This window comes from Debaryomyces fabryi, assembly GCF_001447935.2.
Source record: "Debaryomyces fabryi strain CBS 789 chromosome Unknown contig00008, whole genome shotgun sequence".
In the NCBI taxonomy this organism is placed as follows: Eukaryota; Fungi; Ascomycota; class Pichiomycetes; order Serinales; family Debaryomycetaceae; genus Debaryomyces; species Debaryomyces fabryi.
The window spans coordinates 63,559-91,174 of NW_015385434.1; the positions used below are offsets into that span (position 1 = coordinate 63,559).

General features: G+C 35.7%; 13 protein-coding genes across 13 annotated transcripts; 5 read left to right on the forward strand and 8 right to left on the reverse strand.

Moving 5' to 3' along the window:
* Nucleotides 1–180: 180 nt before the first annotated feature.
* Nucleotides 181–1,530, reverse strand: AC631_00682 (uncharacterized protein; the record flags this gene model as incomplete). The annotated part of the gene is made up of 1 exon (XM_015609512.1): nt 181–1,530. The coding sequence occupies one exon, from the start codon at nt 1,528–1,530 to the stop codon at nt 181–183; it is 1,350 nt and encodes a 449-aa protein (XP_015469645.1).
* Nucleotides 1,531–1,727: 197 nt separating this feature from the next.
* On the reverse strand, nt 1,728–3,137 carry ERG8 (phosphomevalonate kinase; the record flags this gene model as incomplete). The annotated part of the gene is made up of 1 exon (XM_015609513.1): nt 1,728–3,137. One exon carries the CDS (start codon nt 3,135–3,137, stop codon nt 1,728–1,730), a length of 1,410 nt encoding a protein of 469 aa, XP_015469646.1.
* Nucleotides 3,138–3,254: 117 nt separating this feature from the next.
* Nucleotides 3,255–4,586, forward strand: TYR1 (prephenate dehydrogenase (NADP(+)); the record flags this gene model as incomplete). Its single annotated transcript, XM_015609514.1, has 1 exon — nt 3,255–4,586. One exon carries the CDS (start codon nt 3,255–3,257, stop codon nt 4,584–4,586), a length of 1,332 nt encoding a protein of 443 aa, XP_015469647.1.
* Nucleotides 4,587–4,684: 98 nt separating this feature from the next.
* Nucleotides 4,685–5,242, reverse strand: ARL1 (Arf family GTPase; the record flags this gene model as incomplete). Its single annotated transcript, XM_015609515.1, has 1 exon — nt 4,685–5,242. The coding sequence occupies one exon, from the start codon at nt 5,240–5,242 to the stop codon at nt 4,685–4,687; it is 558 nt and encodes a 185-aa protein (XP_015469648.1).
* A 391-nt stretch (nt 5,243–5,633) lies between these two features.
* Nucleotides 5,634–6,251, forward strand: AC631_00686 (uncharacterized protein; the record flags this gene model as incomplete). The annotated part of the gene is made up of 1 exon (XM_015609516.1): nt 5,634–6,251. One exon carries the CDS (start codon nt 5,634–5,636, stop codon nt 6,249–6,251), a length of 618 nt encoding a protein of 205 aa, XP_015469649.1.
* Nucleotides 6,252–6,340: 89 nt separating this feature from the next.
* Nucleotides 6,341–7,636, reverse strand: ZUO1 (zuotin; the record flags this gene model as incomplete). Its single annotated transcript, XM_015609517.1, has 1 exon — nt 6,341–7,636. One exon carries the CDS (start codon nt 7,634–7,636, stop codon nt 6,341–6,343), a length of 1,296 nt encoding a protein of 431 aa, XP_015469650.1.
* A 276-nt stretch (nt 7,637–7,912) lies between these two features.
* AC631_00688 (guanine nucleotide exchange factor) lies at nt 7,913–8,677 on the reverse strand (the record flags this gene model as incomplete). The annotated part of the gene is made up of 1 exon (XM_015609518.1): nt 7,913–8,677. One exon carries the CDS (start codon nt 8,675–8,677, stop codon nt 7,913–7,915), a length of 765 nt encoding a protein of 254 aa, XP_015469651.1.
* Nucleotides 8,678–9,886: 1,209 nt separating this feature from the next.
* TYS1 (tyrosine--tRNA ligase) lies at nt 9,887–11,107 on the reverse strand (the record flags this gene model as incomplete). The annotated part of the gene is made up of 1 exon (XM_015609519.1): nt 9,887–11,107. The coding sequence occupies one exon, from the start codon at nt 11,105–11,107 to the stop codon at nt 9,887–9,889; it is 1,221 nt and encodes a 406-aa protein (XP_015469652.1).
* A 208-nt stretch (nt 11,108–11,315) lies between these two features.
* On the forward strand, nt 11,316–16,760 carry UBR1 (E3 ubiquitin-protein ligase; the record flags this gene model as incomplete). Its single annotated transcript, XM_015609520.1, has 1 exon — nt 11,316–16,760. The coding sequence occupies one exon, from the start codon at nt 11,316–11,318 to the stop codon at nt 16,758–16,760; it is 5,445 nt and encodes a 1,814-aa protein (XP_015469653.1).
* Nucleotides 16,761–16,846: 86 nt separating this feature from the next.
* AC631_00691 (putative ubiquitin-protein ligase) lies at nt 16,847–22,636 on the reverse strand (the record flags this gene model as incomplete). Its single annotated transcript, XM_015609521.1, has 1 exon — nt 16,847–22,636. The coding sequence occupies one exon, from the start codon at nt 22,634–22,636 to the stop codon at nt 16,847–16,849; it is 5,790 nt and encodes a 1,929-aa protein (XP_015469654.1).
* Nucleotides 22,637–22,897: 261 nt separating this feature from the next.
* On the forward strand, nt 22,898–23,134 carry AC631_00692 (uncharacterized protein; the record flags this gene model as incomplete). The annotated part of the gene is made up of 1 exon (XM_015609522.1): nt 22,898–23,134. The coding sequence occupies one exon, from the start codon at nt 22,898–22,900 to the stop codon at nt 23,132–23,134; it is 237 nt and encodes a 78-aa protein (XP_015469655.1).
* Nucleotides 23,135–23,712: 578 nt separating this feature from the next.
* ABP1 (Abp1p) lies at nt 23,713–25,761 on the forward strand (the record flags this gene model as incomplete). Its single annotated transcript, XM_015609523.1, has 1 exon — nt 23,713–25,761. One exon carries the CDS (start codon nt 23,713–23,715, stop codon nt 25,759–25,761), a length of 2,049 nt encoding a protein of 682 aa, XP_015469656.1.
* A 293-nt stretch (nt 25,762–26,054) lies between these two features.
* On the reverse strand, nt 26,055–26,918 carry AC631_00694 (uncharacterized protein; the record flags this gene model as incomplete). Its single annotated transcript, XM_015609524.1, has 1 exon — nt 26,055–26,918. One exon carries the CDS (start codon nt 26,916–26,918, stop codon nt 26,055–26,057), a length of 864 nt encoding a protein of 287 aa, XP_015469657.1.
* Nucleotides 26,919–27,616: the final 698 nt, after the last annotated feature.

A 27,616-nucleotide genomic window follows, 5' to 3' on the forward strand; every position in this document is an offset into this window, starting at 1 on the left:
ATTTCTATTAATTACATGCTAATTTAACCCCTTATATAGTTTACACACAAATTTGCAGCTAATTTGTGACTGGCTGCGGATACACTCTTAATTATCCGAATCGCACGGTTTTTCCGTGAAATCGCATGATCATTTCCTGATCGCATTCAGTGAATATTATTAATGGTCTGATGTCCGTACCTAATCAATAAGTAGAGACCCATCGTCATTCGATGCAAGATCTTGAAACAATTTTCCGTTATATTCCGTTTTCTTTTCTGTTGTGTCCAAATTAATATCATTTACATGTACATCGTAGCTGTCATTGTGAATGTTCCTGTTATGCCCGGGCAACCATCTGTAGGTAGAATTTACTATCGGAAGTAACCCTCTACCGTAGTTTTTAAGTAATACAATTTCTATGACGATGGTGGCAAATAACAATACTAGAGTGATAACACCAAATGTGACCAAAGATGATCTGCCAGGAAAATAATCACCGGGCCTGATTGCTATTCGGTATGCAGAAGAATACTTTGTGAATAATCGTATTGTTTTGAACAATACATAAACACACCCGCCTATGTATGCTATAATACTAGCGGCTGTTAATATTATTGATTCTCTTGTAGCTGCGAAATCACTAAGAAATAATAAGATCAAAGTTAATGGTAGCACACAAACGGTTAATATGAATTCCACCGAGCTCTTTTCTTTGATCATAATTACAATAAACTGCACCGTGAATCCCAAAAAGAAGAAGAAGTTGAATATTAATAGCGATCTGTGAATTTGGAATATAGTGTACATTTTCTTGATTTTTAAGTCAGCACCAATTTTCTTATATCTAAACCACTTCACGTTTTTTCTTAACACCACAAATATCATATAAGCTTGCAAAACCAATGTAACACCGATAACAGTGATAGTGGCTATATTCATTGCCTGTGTCGCCCGTTTCCGCCCTCTTTCTAGCACTTGGCCAACCGTCTCGGAAATTTCAGCGTACTGAATCCCTGTGTATATCAACATACATCCATAGAATCCACACAACATGGTCAACAACAACATGTTTTTGCTCCTCAAACCGATTGCGGTCAACCCAACTTGGTATATGGCTGCGAAGATGAAAAATGATAGATATATAGATATCTCGATGTATTTGGCAGGCCGATCGATCTGCTGCTTATGGATATTAATAATGGCATACATATACGACTCAAATGCCAAAATAAGAATAGCTGACACTATAGAAATCGCCAAAAAGACCAATGAAGATCGTTTGTACTTCTTTTCGTCGTCTGTCATACTATTCTCTGAATATGAAAAGGATGAGCGAGTTTCGTGCTGCTTCAATGGCGCATCTAGCTGTCCATAAGATTCCCTCGACACTGAGCTATATATCGGCTCTGGAACTTCCAATTCGCTATCAACATTAGCATATTTATACAAATCATCTTCGGAAACATTATTTTGCAAATTATATTGTGGAATCTCCAACAGGGAATTTGATAAAAGATTAGCCTTTTTAGTCAGGCCAACTCGATTCATTTGGGTATACAGATTACTCTCGAACATAACACATTAGATTCCCAATAATATAACCTACTATATATAATTTCAATATTGTGGAGTTCTAAATGACTACATTATTTACCGATCATGAAATATTTATTAAAAGCCGATAAGACATTGCCGCGTTCAAAAATTCTGCACATTTACGTGCAAGACAAAACGTTAGTATAACTCTATAACAAGCCACTATAGTCATTCACTTGCTCTTCTACAATACCATCATCTTCTTCGTGCAAATTCAACCATGCGACATTCTCAAACTTGATATCCTCTTTGGTTGAATCCACAAATTCATCAATTGAATCTTCAATGACCAATAGACATATAGCATCATAGCCCCCAGCTCCCGGGACCATACCACCAAGACACCCTTTGATCTCATTACAATTATCCAAAAGCACGGTCTGGGATTGAGGTTCTATTTCTGCACCCGAATAGGCCGTTAGATCTCTCAAATTTGCTCTTATTCTTTTAATGGCCTCGATTAAACTGACAAATGGGGTCAACTTGGGGTCAGGTTGCTGCAGAGTGTATTCGGCTTTTGAAAGAGCAGCGACATTTGTGGACTGCAAATAAGCAAGAGATTCTTTGTAGGTTGCAGGTGTTTCGACGTAGAAGCGATGCAATTCAGATAATGCGTCAATGAAGTCGAGATTCGCTTGGTTGAGACATTTATATAATTCAGAGCTTTGCAGAACATTCTCACTCTTCCATTTCAACACCTTCGAAACCAACTTGGGAGTTTCGGATCCACCCTTGATATCACCCATTAATAATCTTATGCCTGGAGGCAAGGTACATCTGGTGCTATTAAATTCCCATTTGGACTCCACTAGGCCGGTTAAGGCAGTAGCAAAGCTTTGTTTCAACTCTTCATCATCCTGGGATTTGAAAAATCCGTGTTGAAACAATTCGTTTATCAAATCGGGATCAAATCTACGGTATATAATGGATCCATAGACGGCTGTAGCAACATCGAATCCAGACCCAATCTTCTTTTGTGCATAACAGTGAGCAATCTGTGAGCAATTGTGTATTATGTTTTGCAAGTCGCTTATACTGCCATCTTTGAAGGCAGAGATTAACGCCGTGGTTACCACTGCTACCAATCCAGCCGACGAGCCTAACCCAGTTTTGGCCACGTCATTAATTGGTTTCGAATGATATAAAAATTTCTTAGTCTTATTGTCTGATAATCTAGTCGTGGTGTCGTCCTGTGAGTGATACCCTGGATCTGAAAAAATAGTTATTTCAAGGTTGAACTTTTCCTTTGGTTGAATATAAGACATAACAGTGAGAACTGTAGCCTCCAAAAACGGGTTATTACGTTGGTTCACTTCTGTAGGAATCTTTACCAAGTCATTATTATCAATTTCGTATTTCCATTCACCCATTTGGAATTGGGGAGAGCTAATAGTGACAGTTGACGACAGTAATTCACTTGAATCATTATTTTTAACAATCGCATGCATTCTTGAAGAAAGAGCTGTCACATATGCATTGTAGATTGGCTCTAGTACGAGGTAACCCCCGGCCAAAAACGCTTTTCCAGGAGCAGTAAATGCCCTAGCACTATTATTCATTGGTGTTTAGTTGGTAGACTGAAAAATTAATATGAGATTTTTTTTTTAATCGCGCTAAATCTATAATAGAGATCTATCCTCAATATATAGTCAAGAGATCTATAATAATTAAAAAACATGGTTGAAGTAACTGATGTAGAAGTTAGTAAACTTCAAAAAACTAAAACAATTGGTATCATTGGTTTGGGTGATATGGGATACTTGTACGCAAGAAGATTCAGTGAAGCAGGGTGGAAAGTAGTTGGATGTGATAGAGAAGATTTGTTTGAAGAAACGAAGGCCAAATTTGCCAAGGAGGACTTTGAGATATTATTGAATGGACATTACGTTTCTCGTATTTCAGACTATATAATTTATAGTGTTGAAGCTGAAAATATCAACAAAATCGTTTCGCTTTATGGTCAATCTACTAAGTTCGGAGCTACAGTTGGGGGTCAAACATCCTGTAAGCAACCGGAGATTGAGGCGTTCGAGAAAAACTTGCCTCCAGATACGGATATCGTGTCATTACATTCATTGCATGGGCCAAACGTTAACACCACCGGCCAGCCATTAGTGTTGATAAAGCATAGGGCCTCAGATGAAAGTTTTAGACTTGTCGAATGTTTGGTGTCTTGTTTGAAATCAAAAGTGGTTTATTTATCTGCAGAAAAACATGATAAAATTACGGCTGATACGCAGGCTGTTACGCATGCAGCGTTCTTATCAATGGGTGTAGCATGGAAGTCAATTAATCAGTACCCTTGGGAAACACCAAGATGGGTAGGAGGAATGGAGAATGCAAAAGTGAATATATCCTTAAGAATATTTTCTAATAAATGGCATGTATACGCGGGATTGGCTATAACCAACCCTTCTGCTCATGAGCAGATCGTTCAGTACTCACGTTCAGTGACTGAATTGTACACATTAATGATTCAAGGGAAAAAGGAAGAATTGAAAACAAGATTATTCAAAGCCAAGGAAAGTGTATTCAGGCATATATCGGATCATAATTTGTTGTTGGATGATGATCTTTTACAAAACTTTTCATTGAGCAAGGTACCGCCAGGAGGAAGACAAGCAAACTCACATTTATCTTTATTGTCAATAGTGGACAGTTGGTTCAAGTTAGACATAATTCCATACGATCATATTATTTGTTCTACTCCATTATTCAGAATATTTTTGGGTGTTACCGAATACTTATTTTGCACTCCAGGTTTATTGGACGAATGCATAGAAGATGCGGTTAAAGATGTAACATTTAGACAAGATGACCTAGAATTCACAATTGCTGCTAGAACATGGGCAAGTATCATATCATTCGAAAATTTTAAGCTATATAAAAAGGAATTCGAAGAAACGCAAGCCTTCTTCCAACCAATGTTCCAAGAAGCTAATGCTGTAGGAAATGAAATGATTAAAACTATATTACAAAGAGTACAAGAAAGAGAATCTAAAGAGTAGATAAAAGGTGCTTTTCAATGACTTATGTATGTATTTTTTTTCATTTTCTATTAAATAAATTTCTATGAAGAAATATAATTAGATATGGCCTATTAATATTATAATTGCTCATCCTTAATAACGTCCATCAACCAGTCTAACCCTTCAGTTAAACCTTCACCTTTAATAGCACTAGAAGCAACAATACTCCAACTTCTGTCCTTCAAATCAGTCAAATTGAGCGCTTGGGACACTTCTGCCGCTGTCATGGCCCCCGGCTGATCCTGCTTGTTAGCAAAGACCAATAATGCGCTGTCAAGTAATTCTTCTTCCTTCAACATCGTGTGTAACTCCTTGCATGCAATATCGATACGTTCCTTATCAGTGGAATCAACCACGAATATCACCGCCGCCGTATTACTATAGTAGCATCTCCAATAAGGTCTTATAGATGTCTGGCCACCCAAATCCCATATATTCAATGTCAAATTCTTATATTTCAACGTTTCCACATTGAATCCAATTGTAGGCTTAGTAGTCACAACTTCCCCCATTTGTAAACGATACAAAATCGTTGTTTTTCCGGCACCATCTAATCCTAGGATCAAAATTCGAATTTCCTTATTTATCCCCCATAGTTTACCAAATATGTTGGTAAAACTGAAAACTTGTCCCATACTAAGATATAATCCCGACTTTTATGTATTTATGTTCTGTGACTTGATGCGTTAAAATGTGTATATATGATCAATACGTGAGTATTTCTTTGTTAAAAAAGCACCAAAGTCTATGCAAAAATGAACTAACTTCCAAATATGTTCCGATAATCACCAAATCAACTGTAAATATCCAACCGGCGCCTTATATTTAATACAGTAATTGATTATTCACTACGAATTCGTTCTTAAATCATAAATACTTATAAATCAAGAAAATGTTTCGAGGCTTTCGTTGGCAAAAACTTGCGCTCGTGATTAAATTTTTGATTCTATATAAGGAACCCCATGATCATTCATTAACTATCAATTGTAATTAATCAGATAGGATTTAATATCATATATATACGCAATGTCCGAAGATAAACCAAGAGGTATTTTAAGAAATAAATCAGTGAGTGAAAGTTCTGAATCTAGAGCTGACAGATTAGACCGTCAGGAAGTTATTAGGAATACTAGGCTTAATGCACAATTGGCATCAGAATCATCGAAGGGAGACAAAATAAGAGCTAAGATCGCTGAAGCTAAAGCACATCAAAATGATGACGACGGTAATGAATCGCATGAAGAGAAACTGTCCGATCACCTACAATGGGACGAGGTGAATTTGTATAAGACGGAGCAAGAGAAATGTGCTACGATGAGAATCGATGAACCAAAGACGCCGTACGAAGGAGGGTTCAATCCGGAAGGGGAATACTACAAGGATGACGAGGAAGAGATTCCAGATTTTGAATTGGGAAGTGGAGAATACGATAACATCGAGGATAAGGGGTCGTCACTTAATGGGGGTAAGGTGATTAAGGACCCTCTGTACGAAGAGGAGGAACCAGAAAATGAAGAGAACCCAGCAGAGACGGCAGAGGAGAAACATAAGAGGTTCGAGGAAATGAGAAAACAGCACTACCATTTAAAGGGAAATGCATTGAAGCAGAAAATTGAGATTTCTGACGATGAAGATGACGAATAAGAATGTAAAGGATTTTATCATGTTAATGTATAGATGTATTTATATACATACAGAATCTAAAATTAATAAATAACGTAGTTAATGATAGACTAGGCAGAGAAGTACTTCAAGTATGCTCCTTCGGCTTTACCAGCACCGACCAACTCAGCAGTGACTTCGTTGAAGGCAGATTTGACAGCATCAGCACTAGCACCAGTGACCTTAGTTGCAAGAGATGCTAATTGAGCATCGTCGAACTTCTCAATCAAGTATTCAACATCGGCATCAATATCAGCGGACTTACCAGCATCACCGAAGTATTCAACATCCTTAGGAGCAGATCTAATAGATCTCTTTTGCTTCTTCTTAGCAGCCTTAGCAGCTTCCTTAGCTTTCTTGGAGTTGACCTTACTAGCAGCAGCTTCTTCGGCAGCCTTTTGAGCAGCGGCTTCTTCGGCAGCCTTTTTAGCAGCAGCTTCTTCAGCAGCTTGTCTAGAACCAGCTTCTCTTTCCCACTTCTTTCTTTCCTTTTCTTTCTTGGCGGCATCCTTGAATAACTTGATTCTTGGATCTTCTGAGTATGCTCTTTCGACTAAGTCAATAACTCTCTTATTGTCTTCTTGCTTCAACTTCTTTCTGGTAGCTATGTTTTTACGTTCGATATAACGCTTGTGATCTCTGTTTGCAGTGTCATCTGGAACATCTTCATCCTTGAATTCAAATGTCTTCCAGGAGTCGAATTTACCCCAGAAGCCGTAGAATGCGTCAACTTCTTCCTTAGTAGATTCTAAAGTACCTAATAATGGAACTGGTTGCTTTTTAGAGAATCTGGCTTCACTTTCAAAAACTGGACCGAAAGCTTCAAAGAAATCGTATTTGGTTTTTGGTGCTGGTGGCTTAACGTCAGCATTTTCATCGACAGAGTCATATTGTAATCTCTTGGTTGGGTCCAACATAATTTCGAATGCCTTTTGAATAATCTTGAAAAATCCATCTTGTTCTAAACCACCAGAGGCAGATTTCTTATCTGGGTGATGCTTCAAGACTTGTTTTCTGTGAGCTCTTCTAATTTGGTCTTCGTTGGCACGGAATCTTAACTTGGATAAACCTAAAACGGCGTACAAATCAGCGGTCTTCCATTCTCTTGGATCGATAGCTAATAATTCTGCATCCTGTTCTTCATCACCAATGTCTTCATCTTGGTTTTCTTCAACTTGTTTAACATTTCTTTCAGCTTCCAACTTTTCGAATTCGGACCAAGTGTGGCCTCTTAAGGTTCTGGTAGCATGAGCTAAGAAATAACGACCAACCGGTTCGATTGGACGACGTGTAGCAGGCGAATACTTAGCAACTGGCTTGAATGCTTCAGTATTACCAGCTGGTAATGATGGTAAAGTTATAGACATTTTATTTGATATCAAACAATATTAGTACCTTATCACTAGTAAGACCATGATACGCTTGAAAAATTTTTGGGATGTAATGAGATTTATTGAGGGACTAAATTTACGCTTATAGGTATTTATTTTACGCTCTATATTGCTTTTATTGAAGGCTATCTATAACAGCTAAGTATAGTCTACATAATGGTATATGAAATATGAAAGCACATAATGAATGAAATAGCCATGTCTATCGCTTTAATTTGCCATAGTAGAGCAAAGGATTTGGTTTCAGTCGCATTAATCTTCCTTTATAGCAGCCATATCCAATACTTCAATAGAGCCTTCACCCTTTTTAACCTTAGCATTCTCTCCTTGTAATAAGTCTACAATAGTCCTATAATTTACTGGATCAATGATGCAGATGCACTCGTAAAATTTAGATTCTTGGTTTTCGTCCTCAACTTTATCAATAAGAGGTGAAATGTGGTCTTCAAAGATTTGCTTTTTGACTTTGTTCACTAAGACAATCTTAACCTTCATTTGGGCTCTTGCAATAGGAAAAAGCTGTTCCGCTATAAGCAATTTAATTGCTTCTAATGCCTGTAACTTAGTGGGTTTGTTTGGATTCAAATGGAACTTGATTTCATTCAAGGCCTTTTGAATCATAGATGGTGGGTATCTCTTCTTCGACTTAGGGTTAATGCATTTGGTTGATATTATATTTAAAAACTCGTTATTTTTTTGTTGTAAGTTGGCTGATCTTTCTTTTTCATTCAACTGGATTTCACCTTTTTCCAAAATCTCTAAAATGATTTCGTCACTGTCAGTTTTGCCAAAGTGCTTCAATAAGTCTGCATTATTTGCTACTTGCCCCTTTGATACGTTTAAGAACACTTGGGGAATTTGTAACACCTCATCTAGATCTTTTTCAACCTTCAGCCTCCAGTCCTGGACTTTATTCTGATAGCATGCAATTTCAAACCTTTTTTTACCCTTCTTCATTCTCACTAAGGAGACATTCGTGAGCTTTATTTGACTCGCTGGCTGATTGATAACGGCCATTTTGTTAATGATTCAAGTATTTGTAAAGCGGTTAATTTGTCCTTATAGGTCTTTATAAGCATCAACTAATATATTCATCCATCACGTGAAAATATCTACAAGTAGTCTTCAGTGTACAATGCCATTAATATATATAAATATAGATAGAAATTTTAAGATCTAATGAAGGAAGAATAAAGACGAAATTGCAACAAGAATAAATCCATGAAACCAACCTAAGTGGAATCCAGAAGAGGATATGAAATAAATCAAAATGGAAAAAATACAAAATCAAAGTAACAGTCTTGAGGTTCTTCCTTTCCAAAACATTCTATGGTCCAAAACATTCTTATTGTGATGCTTGTAAAGTAAATAATTTTTATAGTGAAGCTAAATCATTTATTCGTCATCTTCATCATCGTCACCACCATCGAGAAATTTACCCTTAACATCCTTCCATAATTTGCCTTGGTTGTGTCTCTCGTACCATGCGGTAACACCAACATCAAAAAAACCTTGGAAGGCAAAAGCACCACCGAGAATAGTAGCAACGTAAAAAGAGTTTCTCTTGAATAAAGCGGACAACTAAATATCGTTAGTATACTGCACTTGCAAAGTTGATGTTCACAAATACAAGAGTCTCAAGAGGTTATGCTATATTCTTCATTAACATCAGCGAGATATAATCCCACGAATCTGTAATATGATTAATCCCTGACGAATATTCTTTTAGATAAACAAAATCTTTCTCTAATGAAAATTTACATCTACTTGACTCTCAAGTGCTCTCTTTGTCTGTTTTCAATATTATTTTCCCCATTCTTCAACGATTCCCTTTATAATGCTTCTGTCATCTATATTTCATCTATATTTCATCACTTGTGTATCATTTCAATTGCTAGCTTTCCTCTTGGACTCAAAATACTTCGCATCTAATAACCTTCAGTAACTGAAAGTTATTGGAAAAAATCTAAGAATATATCATATCAACAATTGTCAATTGTCGACTTTAACTTAGTTATTCTATAGTATAACATACCATTCTAATATTTTTGTTTTGTAAAATTCGACTTAAACAGTTGATAGAATCAATTTGTTAATACTTTTCAGAGTTTGATTACTGTAGAGTGCACAATTTTTCAAGCGTTGTTGATTGGTTCATTATACCGATTACATAAGCGATTTTACAGAAACATATCAAATATACGTTTATCAATTAAAATATACTATCTACTCTATGTTAGTTGATTCCAATTGTTCAGACACCTTGGAAACATCACCACCTTCTTTAGCATTAACACCTTCTTTAGCATTACCGGCACCTGGGTATCTGGTACCTTTATTTTTTTGCTTTTTGACTTTCTTTTCAGATTTAGGTTGTTCGACTGGGTAACCCTTTGCTTGAGCTTCCTTGAACTCTTCTGATGCTTCAAAGGATTCTCTGATAGGAGCCAATAATTCTATAATCTTTTCAGCAACACCAGACTTCAAGTCCACAGGAGACAACTTTCCGGAAGCGAAATCAGTCTTTAATTCGTCAATCGAGTCGTACGAAATTGGACCACCATACTTCTCTGGTCTGTCGATGTCCAACTTGAAGACGTTGTCCTTTTCGGCCTTTAACTCTTGGATTGGTTGGATAACATACTCGATAAAAGCGATTAAACCGTTATTTTCGATTTCACCAGGTGCACAGTATGCACTGTTGACCTTCTTTCTGACTTGTTTTGGATCGTCCAAAATGTCGATTTTGGAGTTTGGATCAGAAGCACTCATCTTACCACCTTGTCCCAATCCTGGAACCATAGGGTTCATCAAGTGCGCTCTCTTCTTGTATCCGATACTTTGTAAGTTTTCTTCAGCCAACACGAAAATCTTTCTCTGGTCAACACCACCGAACTGAGCATCAACACCTAAGTGTTCTTCGTCCAAGGCTTGCATCAATGGGTAGATCAATCCTGACAATAATGGGTTAGCCACCTGCTTGACAACGTCAGCTCCGGCTCTCTTGGCGTCGTTTTGCGAAACAATGTTGGACATTCTGAAAATATCCATAGTATATTCGGCAGTCAATTGGTACGACGATCCAACCACAAAGATCAACTTGTCTATTGGAACGTTGATAGAGGTCAAAATAGCCTTCACAACACATTCATAGTATTTGGCACGGTAGTTCACAACTTCCAATGGTGCCTTCATGTTATCCAAAAAGGCATGTAAGTCTGCCAAAAGGACCTTCACTTCACATCCGGCCTTTAAGAAGTGAGCCAACTTAAGCATAGGCACAAAGTACCCACAGTGTGGTTTTCCTGTTGGCGCTGTTCCCCAATAGATCTTGAGCGGTCTTTTTTCATTTTCTAACACATTTTTAATAATAGCTCCATTTAAAACTTCTTGCAAGTTTTTGGTAATCAAGTTGTATTGCTCAGTAGGGTCACTAATAACCGACATCTTTATCTATCCTAGTCTATGCTTCACTGATCTCTTAGAGTCATAGATGATATTTATTTCTTCCAAAAAATCCTGTTTGTGTAATATTTATAATATGCAGGATAATCATAAACCCATAAAATTGTGCAACTGATCTAAAGATCTTTCTAGGATGGGTTATAATTGCTTAATATTAAATACTTCGGTGAATACAACAGGTTCAGTTATAATGGGTTTAGACAAATTAAGGGAGTTTGTTGTGAATTTACCGTCGAAATTGGAGTTCAGCCATCCGACGGCAGTTCGCCAAAACTTATTCAAAGCGCTATACTATGCTGCTACGAATGAAGGAATATATTTGAAAGATTTATTCCCTATGATTGATGAGGAAGAGGTAGATTCATTGAAAGATTACTCGTTCGCTATAACAGAGATTATAGAAAGAAAGCCATTTTTTAACAAAAAGTTAAAGTCTTCGTACAGCCATCCAGCAGATAAAGCATGCGCCAGATCATTCAAGAAAGGAGAACCAGTGTATAGGTGTGAACAGTGTGGATTTGATGATACGTGTGTATTATGTGTTCATTGCTTCAATAAGGACGATCATGTTGATCATAATGTATATATGTACTTATCACAAGGAGATAATGGTGGAATATGTGACTGTGGCGACCCGGAAGCTTTTGTGAATCCACTTACTTGCAAATGCCAAGTAGGTGAAGAAAATGATACAGATGGCGATAGAATATCTTCAGATTTTGCAGAGGCCTTACGGGAGACCATAAAAATTTGTCTTGACTATATTTTGGATGTGACCAATTTTTCAGTACAAACATTGCCATACATACATGACCGCATCAATGAAAGTGGTAGTAAATTCACATCTAAATTTTTATCTGACTATTCGACATTACCGAGTGAAAGATATGGTGGTGCTACAGATAATAATTCTGATTCGTTGTGGTATTTGATATTGTGGAATGATGAGCACCATGACTTTCCTAGTGCTACCAAAGCGATCAAGGCTGCAGTTGGTGTGAACTACTCTCGAGCTCATGAAATTGCATCGGATATTAATGCGTCTGGTAGATGTGTTTTACGGGAGAGTAAAGACTATACTGAGTTACTTAGGTATCAGAAATTAGCAGAGGTAGATGGCTTAGTTGCCACTATAACCAGTGCAAGAGACTATATGAGAGAAACCATTGTTCAATATATGTTTAATTGGTTAGTTGATATTACAGAATTCGCAGGCCATGTTGAATTCCGTGAACTGAGTAAACAATATCTAGCTGATCTACTTTTAGAGCCTGGATTCGAATTTGCTAAGAACTTTCCTACAATGATCATTACTGAGTTTCTTGATTCTGGATACAAAGAGACAACAGAAGAAACTCTCAAAATGTTATTTGAAAATGGTATGTTGATAGATGGACAGTTCGTTAATTACGGGAAAACCAGTGTGAAGCCATCTCTAGAAATGGCTAGCTATAAGTCAACAACATCTGGGATATTGACACCTGATTCAAGACTTAATAAGCAACAAAATTCTAGACTACAATTCTTGTTGGATTTTGAAATCAGATTCAATTGCGTTATAAGAAAAAAGCTACCAGCGTTGATTATTCCCCCAATACTCGCAAATACAAGGATGAAAGAAGTATTCTGTGATCAGCTCGTATCTATATACCCACAATTAATTACAAGTATGGCACTTTCAGATCGTGAAGATCACTTGAATTCATTATGTGAGATAACTACTCAACTATTCACGTGTCCAACTAGTGTTCTGAAGATCTTAAGAGATGGTAAGGTTGGTTTTATACTAGGCCCTGTTACTGATATTATAGAAAAGCATTCTTCAGAGTGGAACATGTATACTCTATTACCCAACTTTGTTGAAATTGGAAGGGGGCATCCATTAACATATAGAGCCAAGAAAAGAGCTATCATTAGAGGTATTCGTGATATTTGCTATCTAGTCGACAAAAACCTCGAAGTTAACAAGCTTGACTATTTTCTTACGCATAATAACCTTGTCATGTTATTACTTTTCTTGAGAAACTTTCAAGGATATTGGACTATTGAAAGAAAGTATGGTGAGCATGTGGAAAGGGAACTTTTGGATTTTGTCGTTCACCTAGAATATTCAGTTCCTATTCTTAACATTACTAAATTTATATCAAGTTGTAAGAGTTCAAACATACAGCTAATTAGAGAGGGTGTCAAGTTTATTACTGATTACTTGTGTCTCCGAGAAACTATATGGAATGCTCCAGGTATTACAGATTTTCGTGTAAGTAAACAACCCGTTTCGTTTGTGCATCCGGTGAATTCTTTTTTGTCATACTTGTTGCAATATCAAGGATTTGAAGATCTTCAAGATATTTTTATGCTGTTGAAGGGGCCATTCGTACAGATATCAGATGTATCATTAAGAAGTATAGTACTAGGCGCGCAAGTCAAAATTGGATTTTGGATCAGAAACGGTATTTCAGTATCAAGGCAAGCATCGTTATATACTGATTCCTTAATGAGTGATTTGGCTTATTTCCGTGATTGCCATTTGAATCAACTAGCTGCCATATTCGACGATCCAAGAGCTACTTTGTTTAACTTTTTAGATAGATGGGAACTTTTGCCATGGTATTTGAATGAGGTCGATCATGATAGAACAGTGTATGAGGATAGATTTAATTCTATTTCTGAAAAGTTCATCGTATTCATTTATAATTTGATCACAGATAGAACAAACTTCATTAAGTTGACGGCTGAGGAAAGGATCTTGCATAAGGCTAGACAGGCAATATGTTATGCGTTGAGTGATGAACCAAGAAGTTATTCTTCCTTACGAAGTGAAGTAGATATTGAAGTTAGTGAACTTCCCCAATTTGATGATTTATTGAATGAATGTGCAGACTATCAGCCACCAACTGGTTTGATTGATTCGGGAATATATAGATTGAAATCCAGTTACTTTGAAAAGTTAGACCCTTTGAGTTTGCATTTGGATACAAGTCAATTCCAAACCGTATCTGAATACTTAATAAAAAATATAGCAATGGAACAAAATATAAAGGAAGAAAAGGTAGTATTAATACCTCATATAACAGAATTGGAGAATGATTTGGTTAATAGAAAGCTAGCAGGATTCACGAAGACAAAAGATTTCGCTAAATTGATGTATAAATATTTGCAAGTATCAATTGACACATGTGATGAAACATATTTACCACATTTATTGCATTTGATTCATGCAGTTTTAAAGGACGATGAATTATTACATGGATCTGATTATTTGAATGAACTGTTCGTCAGCATTCCTATTTGCAATTTGTTGCTTTCCGTGTCTGAAACAACAATGTCTAAGAATGTGGTGAGAAAGGCGGAATACTTATTGGATAGTTTTATATCTAAAGACTCTAGAATTACTGAATCTTTAGTGGACTGTTTTGGGGAAAGCTATATTCAAGCATATGAGAGAAAGAGAAGTGGCTCACTGAAATCAGATTCTGAAAAAGGGAAGAGGTTAGCGGAAGAACGTAAAAAGAAAGTTATGAAAAAGTTTGCAAAACAGCGTGAAAACTTCTTGGCCAAAAACGTCGAATTTGCTTCCAAAGAAAGTTCAGAGGAAGTAATTGAAACTAGCAAAGATACAAGGATTGAATATCGTACGTGCGTTCTTTGTGGTGAAGCAGAATCAACCGATGATTTGTTTGGATTGTTAGTAAGTGTAACTACCTGCTCAACTTTCTGGAAATTACCGGAAAATAATACTCCGTATTTCTCATTGGCATTCCAAAGTTGGAATGATCAAGCTTCACCTAGTAATAATGGCATATATGGTGATGGTTTTGAATATTATAATTCTGAATTACAAGAACGAAATAGAAGCCTTGAGGGTAGAGTTACATCCACGTGCGGTCATGGGATGCATTATAACTGTTACAAATCTTCAGCAAATAATTTGAAATATTACCCTTGTCCCTTATGTCGCAACCTTTGTAATCTTTTTGTCCCAAGTTTCCTTCTGCAAAACAATGGGGGTGGTCTCAATGATAGTGGTGTTATCTCTGACCCACCAATTAATAATAGGTATAACCAGATCACTTCGTCATCTAGTGTAACAAAATCTGGTGAACTCGTAAAAGGCCTTATCAATGATGAAATTGTGAATCAAACAGATGATTCAGTCTTGAGAAAGCTTTTTAAACCTATAGTTGATGATTTCTTATCGGAAATTAAAGCTAATCACCCTCCAGTTAGTTCAAACAAAAAGAAAGATTATTTTGATGAATTACAAACTTCCTCGCTTTTAATAGCAAATACCATTCGTATGAATGAAATTGCAACAAGAATTGGGGGTAATAGCAGTTATTCTAATTTTTTGAACGAAATTCCTTCCTCGTCAAAAACTTTAATAAAATCCTTGATTCAATGCAGAGCCATTTTGTTTGAAAATAGAAAGCTTCCATTTTTGTTAAACTCAGATGCTGATTTGTCATTCGAGTATCAAGATTTTTGGAATTCTGATAAAATACTTGATAGTGTGTTTAACGAAGTTGTTGTGTTGTTTTTTCAAACTGATGAATCTTTAAACACGCTTGCAAGATTGGGATATACTAAGTTATTCACTATATGTACATATTCATTGTTGCGCATGGTTAACAAAGATATTAAATATTATCATATACTTCGTGCACATCATCAGTCTAAACTAGGATCGAATGAAGTGGACAATATGCAAACAATTCTTGAATCATACGAAAATCAGATTGATATATCACTTTTCAATGCTGAAACAACATCTTTGATTAATGTTCTATGGTTTGGTATTGAAAAATGTATGTTACCATTTTTGAGACAAATTACTATCTTCCAGGATTTGCTAACATCCTTCAATAGAGGAGATAATGTTCACGATAGTCACCCTAATTTTTCTGATATTGAAAACAAAATACAAGGTCAGTCATATCTTGACTCATCTGATGTATTGTGCCAAAAACTAAATTTGCCTACCATGAAAGAGTTGGTGCAAGGTATTGCTACAAATGAAGACCGATTCAATTTTGAGTGCAAAATATTTGATATTGTCTTAAATGCAAAAATTCCACATTATATGGACAGTGGAATACTTGCTCTCGATTATCCTGGGGTTGTCAAATTGATTGACTTGCCTAATGATTACAATCTGTGTATTATTGAATACAATGATAATTCTACAAAAGGAATTTTTGATTATATTGTCTGTTTGAGTTGTGGTAAAAAGATTAAGGCTTCCAAGCATTTCACACACATGACAAGTTGTTGCAGTTTCACTGCTATTTACTTCCATCCTAGAACGAACAACCTCAAACTTGCAACACATATTGGAACTAGTCCGATATTTATCACTGTTCCAGCGCCCTACCTTACAAAGCATGGTGAAGTAAAAAGACCTAGAAATTCTGGCAAGGCTTACTTGAATAATCTCAGGTATCAATATTTAAATAAGCTTTGGTTAAATCAAGGTTTGTATGGATTTATTACTAGAAGTATATTCGGGTCTAGGCTTCAGCAAAATATGGGTGATACGATCAACATAGGTATCAGTGAAGATGAAGAGGACATTGATGAAGATGAGGATGATGGTACGTTTTTGCGTCCTGCAACTGATGAAGACCGTGCATGGTGATCAATATATTTATATATATAGTTAATTATATTCATTATATTTATGTCGTCATTTAAAGATATATATGTTCTGTAATAATGACATTTCTATAAAGTATCCCAGCCACCGGCATCCATTACACTGTCTAACTTTCGAACAATATAATTAGACACATTATGCTGGAGCCATATGTTTCTAATGAAATTATTATATCTTGGCTGCATCAAATGAAGCGTCTTTCCTCTCTTTGCATCTCCTGCTAACTCGCCATGTTGGTCCAAAAAAGGTGCATTATAAAATGAGCCTCCCCTTTTATGCATTAAAAGAAAACAACGTTCCTTAGGAAGTAAGAATAAACCAACTGAATTGCAACACTCTTTCATAAAATGTGTAGTACATTGACCTTCATTATTTCCCACAGCACATTTCTGAGCATCTACTACCTCTCCGCAAAATAAACAGATCGCCGGATCGAAAATGGACATGTGAGGGTTATTATATCTGTCCAGGTAATAGTATCTAGTAAAAAAATGATCTAATCTCTCAGGCAAGTCTATTAATCTTACGATACCAGGATACTCTAATGCTTTCCGCATATCAAGATTTTCAATTGTGGAGATTTTCAACGATTTCAAGGAATTAAGGAAGCTGTTGAATTTTTGCGCTTCATAACTAGCTTCCTCCGAGAGGCAAATATTGCGTAAAAGCACCTCCAAACTATCTATATGCATAAAAGAGCATAATTTATCTGCTTCGTTAGTGTACCTATCGTATTGACTGAATTCAATAGAATCTATTTCGGCACAATTTACGAAAGAGAAAATAGCAGCTCTTCTCAAAAATGGAGTGGATGCTTTTATTAGCATTGAATAGATAACTTTACCAAACTTGGAGTCTTTAATAAATTCCTCATCAAATTGTGTGAAGCCTGAGAAATAATTGATTTGTTTGAAAAGACCAATCATAGCCATTGATATATCCTCGCTTATGTTTGGTATTATAGGGATATCAAGGATAGAATAATCTTCATTTTTGTAGAAGCCCTGTTTTAATATTTCAGTGGTAATAGTAAAAAGATTTTGGATAACATGGCCCAAGAAGCACAATCTTAATATAGAATTAAAAGAAAAGCCCGATGTATGTAATGGAAATATGTTTACCAACACTTCAAAAAAATCTCGTTCCAAAATGGAAGAGTTAAATATATCCGAAGATAAAGTCAACATATTTGCCAAAATTTTAACGTACGCATCAGACTTTGGATTGGCAGTAGGAATCCAGTTCATTATTTTCATTAACAAGCTCGTATTTCGAAACTCATTCAATGTTCTTAAATTTATCAATGAATTATTATACAATTGGTTGATTATGAGTTCACCATTAGAATCAACACCTCTCAATTCAATCTCAGTAGATTTTATAGTATTCACCAATAAAGTTGTTGAATCAGCTTTTAGAATTTGTGGAAACGTTAATAAAGACAAAATCTGAAACATATTAGACAAAAGCATTCTAAAATGCTGTTGATTTGAAGTAGCGTTAACAGCGGAACTCTGACCTATCATTTCTTTGGCCGCAGGTGTCAAATTTACGAATTCTTCAATATCAGTATTAGTCGTTTTTGTAAATGCCTCAAACCAATCCATATTATGGATGTTTTGAGATTCTAACTTTTCAAATGGATGGAGATCTTTTGCTGGTTTTAAAAACTTCGTGAGTGATCTCTTATTCGATGTCCATAAGATAGGTACAAACATATTGTTAATTGCTTTACATAAAGGACATAGAAATTCTTTATGTTCTGTATTTTCTGGGGCACTTCGGGTAATTTGATTCAGACGATTGTGGTTAGTGTTCAAAAAATTCATATAACACTGAAAATGCATACCATGGCCACAGCTCAGAGAGACTAATTTGCTATCGACATGGGCTCTATGTGGAAATCCGGGACCAATGACATTTGAATCTTTCACTTTTTTTATGTATTTTTTCCAATTTTCATTGTAATTTGTTTCATCGAATTCGTTTCCATCTGCATCTAAATTTTGAGAGTCCGAAAATGATTTTAAAAACCAATAATTGTTATCAAACGGTACATTTCTGAATTCCGAAGACTTAGAAATATATGTTATTATTCCAAATGGACCAGCATCTTCTGACGCATTTTGACAAAGCAAACAACGTGGCTCTGGAAATTTCCATCCAGCATCTTCTTCTTCGTAGCCTTCCATTTCAGTGTCACTGCAATCGGTAGCCTCAAAGCTATTTTTCAATAGAAACAGTGATTGCTGTTTCTTAAATTTTGCCATAAGCTTAGATTGTCTTTCTTTAGCCATTCGCTTTTTTCTCTCAAATTCGTTTTCATTTGAGTCTTGATGAGTATTTATCTCTAGCTTAAACGGATCAAAATTATTCACTTGATCAGTCAATATACTACTCAAATTGTGATACTTGTCTTCAAATACTTTGAATATAGAACGAATCTTGGCATGATGGTCTTTAAACTTACCATCAGATACAATTTTGTATAACAAAACTGCAATTGATACATCATTATTATCGGATGTATAGACAAAATTATTATAGAAACTTCCATAAGTCTCGATATCTATCGCTTCTTCAAGTGAACAAATATGTATCAAATGTAACGTAGTTTCTAATATTATATCGATTTTATCAGCATCTTCATTTGAACTGTAGGTGAGAGTTTTAATCAAAAAATCACGGAAGTATAACGATACAGAGAAGTTTCCAATATTTTTATAAACACTCAATTCATCACAGCTTCTCAGTTTTGGTGATATAACTACCTCTGATATTGGGACGCAAGTCTTCTTATGTATACGATCTTTAACAAACTTAATTGCGTCATCCTTAGTATTGGTCGTATAATTGAAATAATAGGGATTAATTTGGTCGAAATATTCATCCTTCAATTTATAGATTCCAATACCTTTGGACCCACTAGGTGGTGTAAAAATAGTAATATCTTCCAAAATAAGATCGAATCTTTTCTCTGCTGTTATATGGTCTGGTATTTGAGAACAAAGTTTAGTATAATTCATTGGACCAAAGCATAAATTATGAATAATTTCATTCTTTATACGCATCTCATTTATTATTTCATTCTTGAAACCACATAGGTAAAGATCCTCTGTTAATATATGAACAAAAAAACTTAAAATTTCCTCTATCATATAAGGTAATGTCTTCAGGTCATACGCTAATAAATTTTTCGATTCATCTAAAGGCAAACTTGTATTGTCTTGTTTGTTTTCTTTCACAAATCCATCTAGCAATAGCCAACGACTAAACAACAAATAGCAGACAAGGTTTGGACTACTAGAATTTATGAATACTTGAGTTAAAAATAAATCTCGCAAATATCCTCTTTCTCTAAGTCCAGTATTCCTATAAAGTTGTAATTGAGATCTAACACTAAAGCCATTTCTCACCCAGAACCCTGATTTTATTTGCGACATTAGAACAATTGTTCTTATAGGGTACTCAAATATCGAAGTTAATGGATTTGGTATATCAAACGTCTTTGAGGACACTAAAGCATTGTTTTTGTAAGCAGTAGAGGCACTGTCTATTACTTCATTGATTTCCGTTGGAGTTTTTAAGTCAGATAGTTCAATAAGCCAAGACAAAAATGAATGAATGGGGTGCAAAAAGCTTACCTTTTCCCTGTCGATGAAAAATTCTTGAACCAAGCTACCGTCAATTAATTCTTTACAATACTTCTTCTCATCTGAAATATTTATATCCACATATTCATCAATTAATCCCGGATAATCATTGCTTTCTAGCCTCAATAAAAACTTTGTCACATAGTCGATTGCATTTTTCGACAAATCTCTCCTCTCATTAATATGCATTTCTTTTAAATTATCAAGGCTACGTGCAATATACTCAGCGAATTGGTAGATAACCAGAATAGCGTGAAAGAATGCAGTATAGTCTGGACTTTCATATTCTACGTGATTCTTACTTTCCCTTTTCATTACTGGTCTACCTTGAAATAAAGCCAAAATATCGCAGGCCATTGGGATAATATTGCTCGTAAATATTGACCTTGAGTCACGGCTTCTACTCAAAATATAACCAATATCAAAAAATATCTGACCCCATCTTCTATTCTTCAAACTTTTCATTGAAATTTCGTGAGATATATCAACACATTCAGGGGATTTTATTTCTTCCACAGTAAGAAAACCATAAATTGATGCAAAAATTCTTGATAAATCTCCATGTCGAACTATTGAAGTAGAATTTGATGGGCAAGTGAACAATTGTGTGGAAAGTGTACACATAACGTTTAGCTCTGGCTCTCTGTCCGTAGTTAAAAACATATCTGCGACTGCGGGGTAAATATCCACATATTGACAAGAAATAATATTCTTATAATGCAAATTTGTAATTAATGAACTTGAATACATATCATGCAATAGTACCCTTATAGATTTCCAAAATCTGATATCTAAATAAATAAAATATTGCAATCTTGAGCCCAAGTGACTTTTATGAGGAAGATAGTCTTCAATCGATAAATTATATTCACAATCATTGCATAATTGATCTGGCAACTCCCACTTTGAAGGCTTGAAATTCCAGTGAGGTTGCGAAGTCTTATCGTATACCCCAAACATAGTGTACATATTTGATGGAATTTTAGGTATCTTTAAACACTGGTCCAAAGTACCAACCTTATATTTATAATTTGTGTTGTGATCGGCATAATTCAACAACCCAATATTCCATTTACCGCAAAAAGCTTTACAGAATAAATCCTTTGCCCTGTTATGGCTTTTAAACATTTCACTTTCAGTCAAAGCATTAATCCAAATTAAAATCTCATTGCACATGTCTTCCCTGAACACGTCCCTGTAGTTCCTTATGCACGTTGCAAGACCTGTTGCTTTTAAAATATTTTGTCTTTCCCTCAATAAGCTAATGTCGCTCGAGCTAATAACCTTTGCTCTTCCATAGTTTTGAACTTTATCAGCAACCATGACTGCAAACTGGGGCACTTTTCTACTGGCCAAATGGATTCTCTGCACTGCATCTCTATAGTGTCTTACTTGGTCATTATATACCATCAAATAATATTTATCACTGTATTTATCAAAATTGTCGATGTTCGCATTCACATACCCATACTTAGTAGGGTTCAAGCTGCTGAAATTTGTATCTAGTTGTATACGATAGCTTTCTGAATCTTCTATATCATTGAATTGTGAATTACACTGACTTATAATGTCAATAACGAAATCCAATAGAATCTCTAGCGTTCTGAGGAATGATTCTTCAAATTCGCTGGGTATCTCTTTATTCCTCATATTTGAACTTTCTTTGTCTTTTAATGCATAACAACAATAGTACTCTTTAATCCAAGCTTCAGGATCTCCACAATCACATACACCACCATTCTCTCGTTGACAGATCGTAATATGAACTTGATGATCCTCATGACATTCAGCATCATAACAATCTGAACACAATGCACAAGTCTCATCAAATCCACATGTCAAACATCTATATATTGGTTCCCCTTTACGGAATATCCTTGCACAAGGCAGGTTGGAATGGAATGCATCATGATTATGCATATTGTACTTGGAATCTGATTCGCAAAGATTAGACTTATAATAATTACTAAATAGCCATTCAAACTCGGTGTCTATCCTTTCTATTACACTATTTCTATCTTGACCTTGGCTATTGAATGCATTTGGAAAAAACCAATCCAAGTATTCCCCATTATTAGATATTGCCAAAAATAATTCTCTTCTAATATCTTTCCGTACTTCACCAGTGAAATTGAATTTCGACTTCAAAGGAATATCAAATAAGAACCTCCTAAGCTTTCTCAAGTTGGACAGTGTATCAGGCATCCTTTGTTATTTCATTTACTGTACATGTAAAAGACTTGATTCCTTCTTTATATAATCTAGTCCGCCACCATAATTACCAATTGTGCGCATCCGATTTTTCAGACAGTCAATATCAAAATTATAACACTAATACTTTAGTTCAGCCCAGCTATAGTCATATACATCGTAATATCCCAATTCCCAATGAGTGAAACAGAAACAATATATTACATTGCAAGTATAGAAGCCAATAAAAAGAAGCTCCAACACGTACATGATATTATGGCATTGGCATTGGGAGTGGGTGCCGGTGTTTTAACATTGGAATCTGTCTACGGGTTTTTGTTCTATATAATAGGTTTCACACTCACAAACTTGGTATTTTACCAGATCTGTTGCCAAGGGAGGGTCAAAGAGTTCTTCAGAAAGCCACTACATGAAGTATTTATTGATGGAATAGCTAGTAATGTTGCGGGCTTCCTTATGATGTGGTGTCTCGTATTTGCTCTAGTCAAGTGAGTAATTGTTTCCATTGATAAACACAATTAGATGGACCCGGTGTAATATAATTCAATGTGAGTAGTAGGCTCAATGTCGAGTTTCTTGTACAATAGATAATAAACAAAATTAGTTCGGTATATCAAGTCAATCCTTATCCGAATGACGCATGTAGATAATGACAACATAATTCAAAAGTAAAGGTGATTCAAAGCAAAGGATCTTAATGTACACTTAGATAGATGAATAACCATTCTATAGACAATGTTTGCTTCTCTCTAAAGGACCAGTCTATTAAGTCCGATGGCTAACAGAGCTATTGTACCATACAAGAAATATTTTTCATGCAATTAATCTATCCAAATACTATTAAATACTACAGGCTCTACAGGGATAGGTATCTTCTCTAATTCATGATCGTAGTTGTGTGAATAAGCCAAATGGGCCTACCTTGTTCATAGTAAAGTGAAATCTGGCATCCGCACGCTTGAGATCAAGATCAAAAATTGAACCAGGGTCAAGGAATATATACCTATAGTTTATGACCAATTGACTGGAAATACTCGTTGTTACTAGTTATATATTAAATATCATTCAAAATGGAGAAGATTGATTTGTCTACCAATTCTAAAAAAATTAAAGAAGCTTACGAAAAAGTTGTTAGGGGGGACCCTTCTTTTAACTACGTGGTTTATACCGTCGATAAAAACTCTAGTTTAGAAGTAAGTGAAAGCGGGGATGGTTCATTAGATGAATTCATTGAACACTTTGAAGATGGAAATGTTCAATTCGGCTTAGCTAGAGTGATTGTTCCAGGATCAGATGTTTCAAAGAATTTGCTCGTTGGGTGGTGTCCAGATAATGCACCGGCGAAATCAAGATTATCATTCGCAAACAATTTTGCTGATGTTTCTAACGCATTAAGTGGATATCATGTCCAAGTAACTGCTAGAGACCAGGATGACTTGGATGCTGACGAGTTCTTACGTAGAGTTAGTGCTGCTGCTGGTGCAAGATATTCTACTCAAAGCTCGTCTAAACCAGTTCCTAAGCCAGTTGCCTCGAAGCCGATTGTTGCTAAGTCAGCTCCAAAACCAGCGCCTTCCAAGCCATCGGTTCCTAAAAGTACAGGTAAGCCAATAGCTCCTATTACCCCAAAACCAATCATTCCTAAGCCTGCCGCTGTATCTTCAAGCAATGATGACGGATGGGGAGATGAAAAGGAAATTGAAGAAAGGGATTTTGAAAAGAAGCCTTTGGAAGATGTTCCATCTGCTTATAAGCCAACTAAAGTTGATATTTCTGAATTGAGAAAGCAAAAATCTGATACTATCTCTTCGCAACCAAAGCCATTCGTCTCAAAAGATAAGTCCGACGAAACTAAAAAGAATGACGATGAACCAAAGTCCTTATCTGAAAGAATGAAAACCTTTAAAAGCAATGACACGTCTGATGGAAGATTGACTTCTTTACCTAAGCCTAAGGTCAACCACTCTGTTGCATCTCGTTTTAGTCCAGCAAATACTTCATCAGAGGGTCCTTCATTTGGTTCGAAGCCTGCGTTTAGTTATGGCTCTTCTAATGACAATAAGAAGGATAAATTGGTTGGTGGGTTATCCAGGAATTTTGCAGCCGAAGGTGGGAAGACACCTGCTCAACTTTGGGCTGAAAAAAGAGGTCAGTATAAATCTGTTGAGCCTGAAGACAATACATCTCAAAATGAGACCTCTGAGTTAGTTGACAAGTTTTCCAAGAATTCTGTTAATGATGACGAAGAAGAATCTTCTGAAGCAACAGAAGAGCCAACTTTAGTCAAACCATCTACTGGTGGATTCCCAGCACCTCCGCAAAGAAACTTACCTCCAAGAGCTGACAAACAAGAAGAGGAACAAGAAGAAGAAGAGGAGGAGAAACAAGAAGAAGAAGAGGAGCAAGAACAAGATGATGATGATAAGCCTTTTGAGCCACCAATCATAAAACCATCAACTGGAGGGTTACCAACACCACCAAAGAGAAATTTACCACCGAGACCTGAAGAGCCAGAAGAAGAAGAAGAAGAAGAAAAAGAGGAAGAAAAACCCTCAACACCTGTGCCTTCTTTACCAGCTCGCAACTTACCTCCACCTCCGGTAAGAACAACGGAACCTAAACAAGAAGAAGCCGTTGCTGCTCCTTCAAAGCCAACTGAAGAAAAATCTCAAGTGATTACAGCCATCGCAGAATATGATTATGAAAAAGATGAAGACAATGAAATTGAATTTGCTGAAGGTGATTTGATCACTGAAATCGAATTTGTTGATGAAGAATGGTGGTCTGGTAAACATTCTACAACGGGTGATGTTGGTTTATTCCCAGCATCTTACGTTTCATTACAAAATAATCCTAAAAAAGAATCTTCAACTAATGCTGAGAAGTCATCTGCTCCAGAAGCTTCATCTGTGCCTTCTTCTTCTGTTGATGATAAAAAGAGTCCTTCTGCTACTGCTGAATACGACTATGAAAAAGATGAAGATAATGAAATAAGTTTTGCTGAAGGCGATAAGATTGTTGAAATTGAATTTATTGACGAAGACTGGTGGTCAGGTAAACATTCCAGTAGTGGTGAAGTAGGATTATTCCCTGCGAACTATGTCAAGTTAGACCAATAATAAAATTCCATTTTCTTGTTGGTTAGACAATAGTTACTTAGATTTGATGATAAAAATGTACGTTTTCATACTTAGGAATGTAATAGCTTCCCGTTTAACGGAGAACTTTTGTAGACTTTGGAACTAAATTATGAGAGATATTATAAGCATTTTAAGCTCTACAAATTATAAAATCTTAGGTAATTAATTAAAATATAAACTCAATCAACTCTTTTAAATATCATAAACTTTCATAAATTACAATAGTAATCAGGTTGAAAACATTATCAAACACGCCCCTATGTCAATTGTGACTAAACAATTAAATCTTTCATCATTATAGTTTTCCTGCTGGATAAATGCAACGTTTCGATATTAGGATAGTTTCTCAACAAACTGCTTACAGCGAATGCCTTTTCTCCCTCTAAGTATTCATCATCAATATAAACACCTCGAATCCTACCTACCATAAAATTAGTTTTCTTCAATATGTCCCTCACTATTGAAACTATCATATTGAAGTCCGAATCATCAGACATAACAGTGGAATCAAAATAAAAATATGCATTTTGCAATACTTCCACAGATTGACTCTTAGCGTTATAATCATGTACTTTATCGATCATTGAACTCATGTGGTAGTCTAAAGGTATGTTTCTAGTAGCAGTACACTTGTGTGAGTGATCAATGGCATCACATATAATATCTTGAACGAACTCTAAGCCGTTAAAAAACATAAAGACTATCTTTCCAGTATATGTTACTTCATTATTATTATCTTTGTCTTTATAAAAACTAAGATATTCTATTAATTCTTTAAAAGTCTTAAGATATGTAATACTTGAATTCAAAGGTATTTCATCGTTATTCTGTTCGTTTAATTTGCTTAATTTACCTTCTACTTGTGAAACAGTACCATTAGTTACTATCAGAACCTCGTACTCGCAAATTGGAACACACGTATATTTTTGCATCATTCTATAATTTCCCTTATCTTGCCAACCGTTTTGGTACTGCAGTATTAGTGCTTTATATACTAGGGTTCCACTTGTGGGGTTTCCCTTAAATTTTAACTTTTTTGCTTTTTGTAATGTCTCCGATGGAATACAATCTCTCCACAATAACGGTTTTTCTGTATATACATGATTAAAAAACCAAGAATTTAACACATTAACCATGCAATGATTATATTACCAACGCACGTCAGTTTGTATCATGATGCGTCCTAGTATATATTAGTAACCCAGGTCAATGGCATTTTGGAACCCTTCACTTCATTATACGGCAATAGGGTGCGAAATTCTCATCAATTAATACAATTGTGGTGAAGTCTATACCAAAAAATCTAGAGAAATAGGAATATTGTTGGGGGAATATTACAATGGTATATTGGTATACATGGTTACAAGCTTGCAACTGCCATTAGCAAACATTATTAGTACTAAAACCAATTATTAATGCCTTATTTATGGGGTACTAAATCGCCTAAATCTTTACTGCCCGCGGGCCGAAATGATTAAGCGAAATCCAATATGCAGTGAACAGCATTATATTCTGAGGTTATAGAAGGCACACAACAAAAGTCACTCTCGGGGACTAACGGGAACTTAGGGTGCTTCAGCTCCCTAAAGCAAAGGCCGTGTTACCGCGATAGAAATGGACAGGAGCGATGCACAAGAATCATGTAAAGGTGCAATTATTATTGTAGAATGAAGAATAAAAATGCTCCACATTTCAGCTAAACATCCCACCGAATTTAGGTCTTAATATAGACTAAAATCTTGTTTAGGCGCGGATAAAATAGTTGGTTTCTAGAGCTTCTTTCAATATTAGTATCAAATATAAGCAAATTGCATAGATAGAGTGTACTACTGGA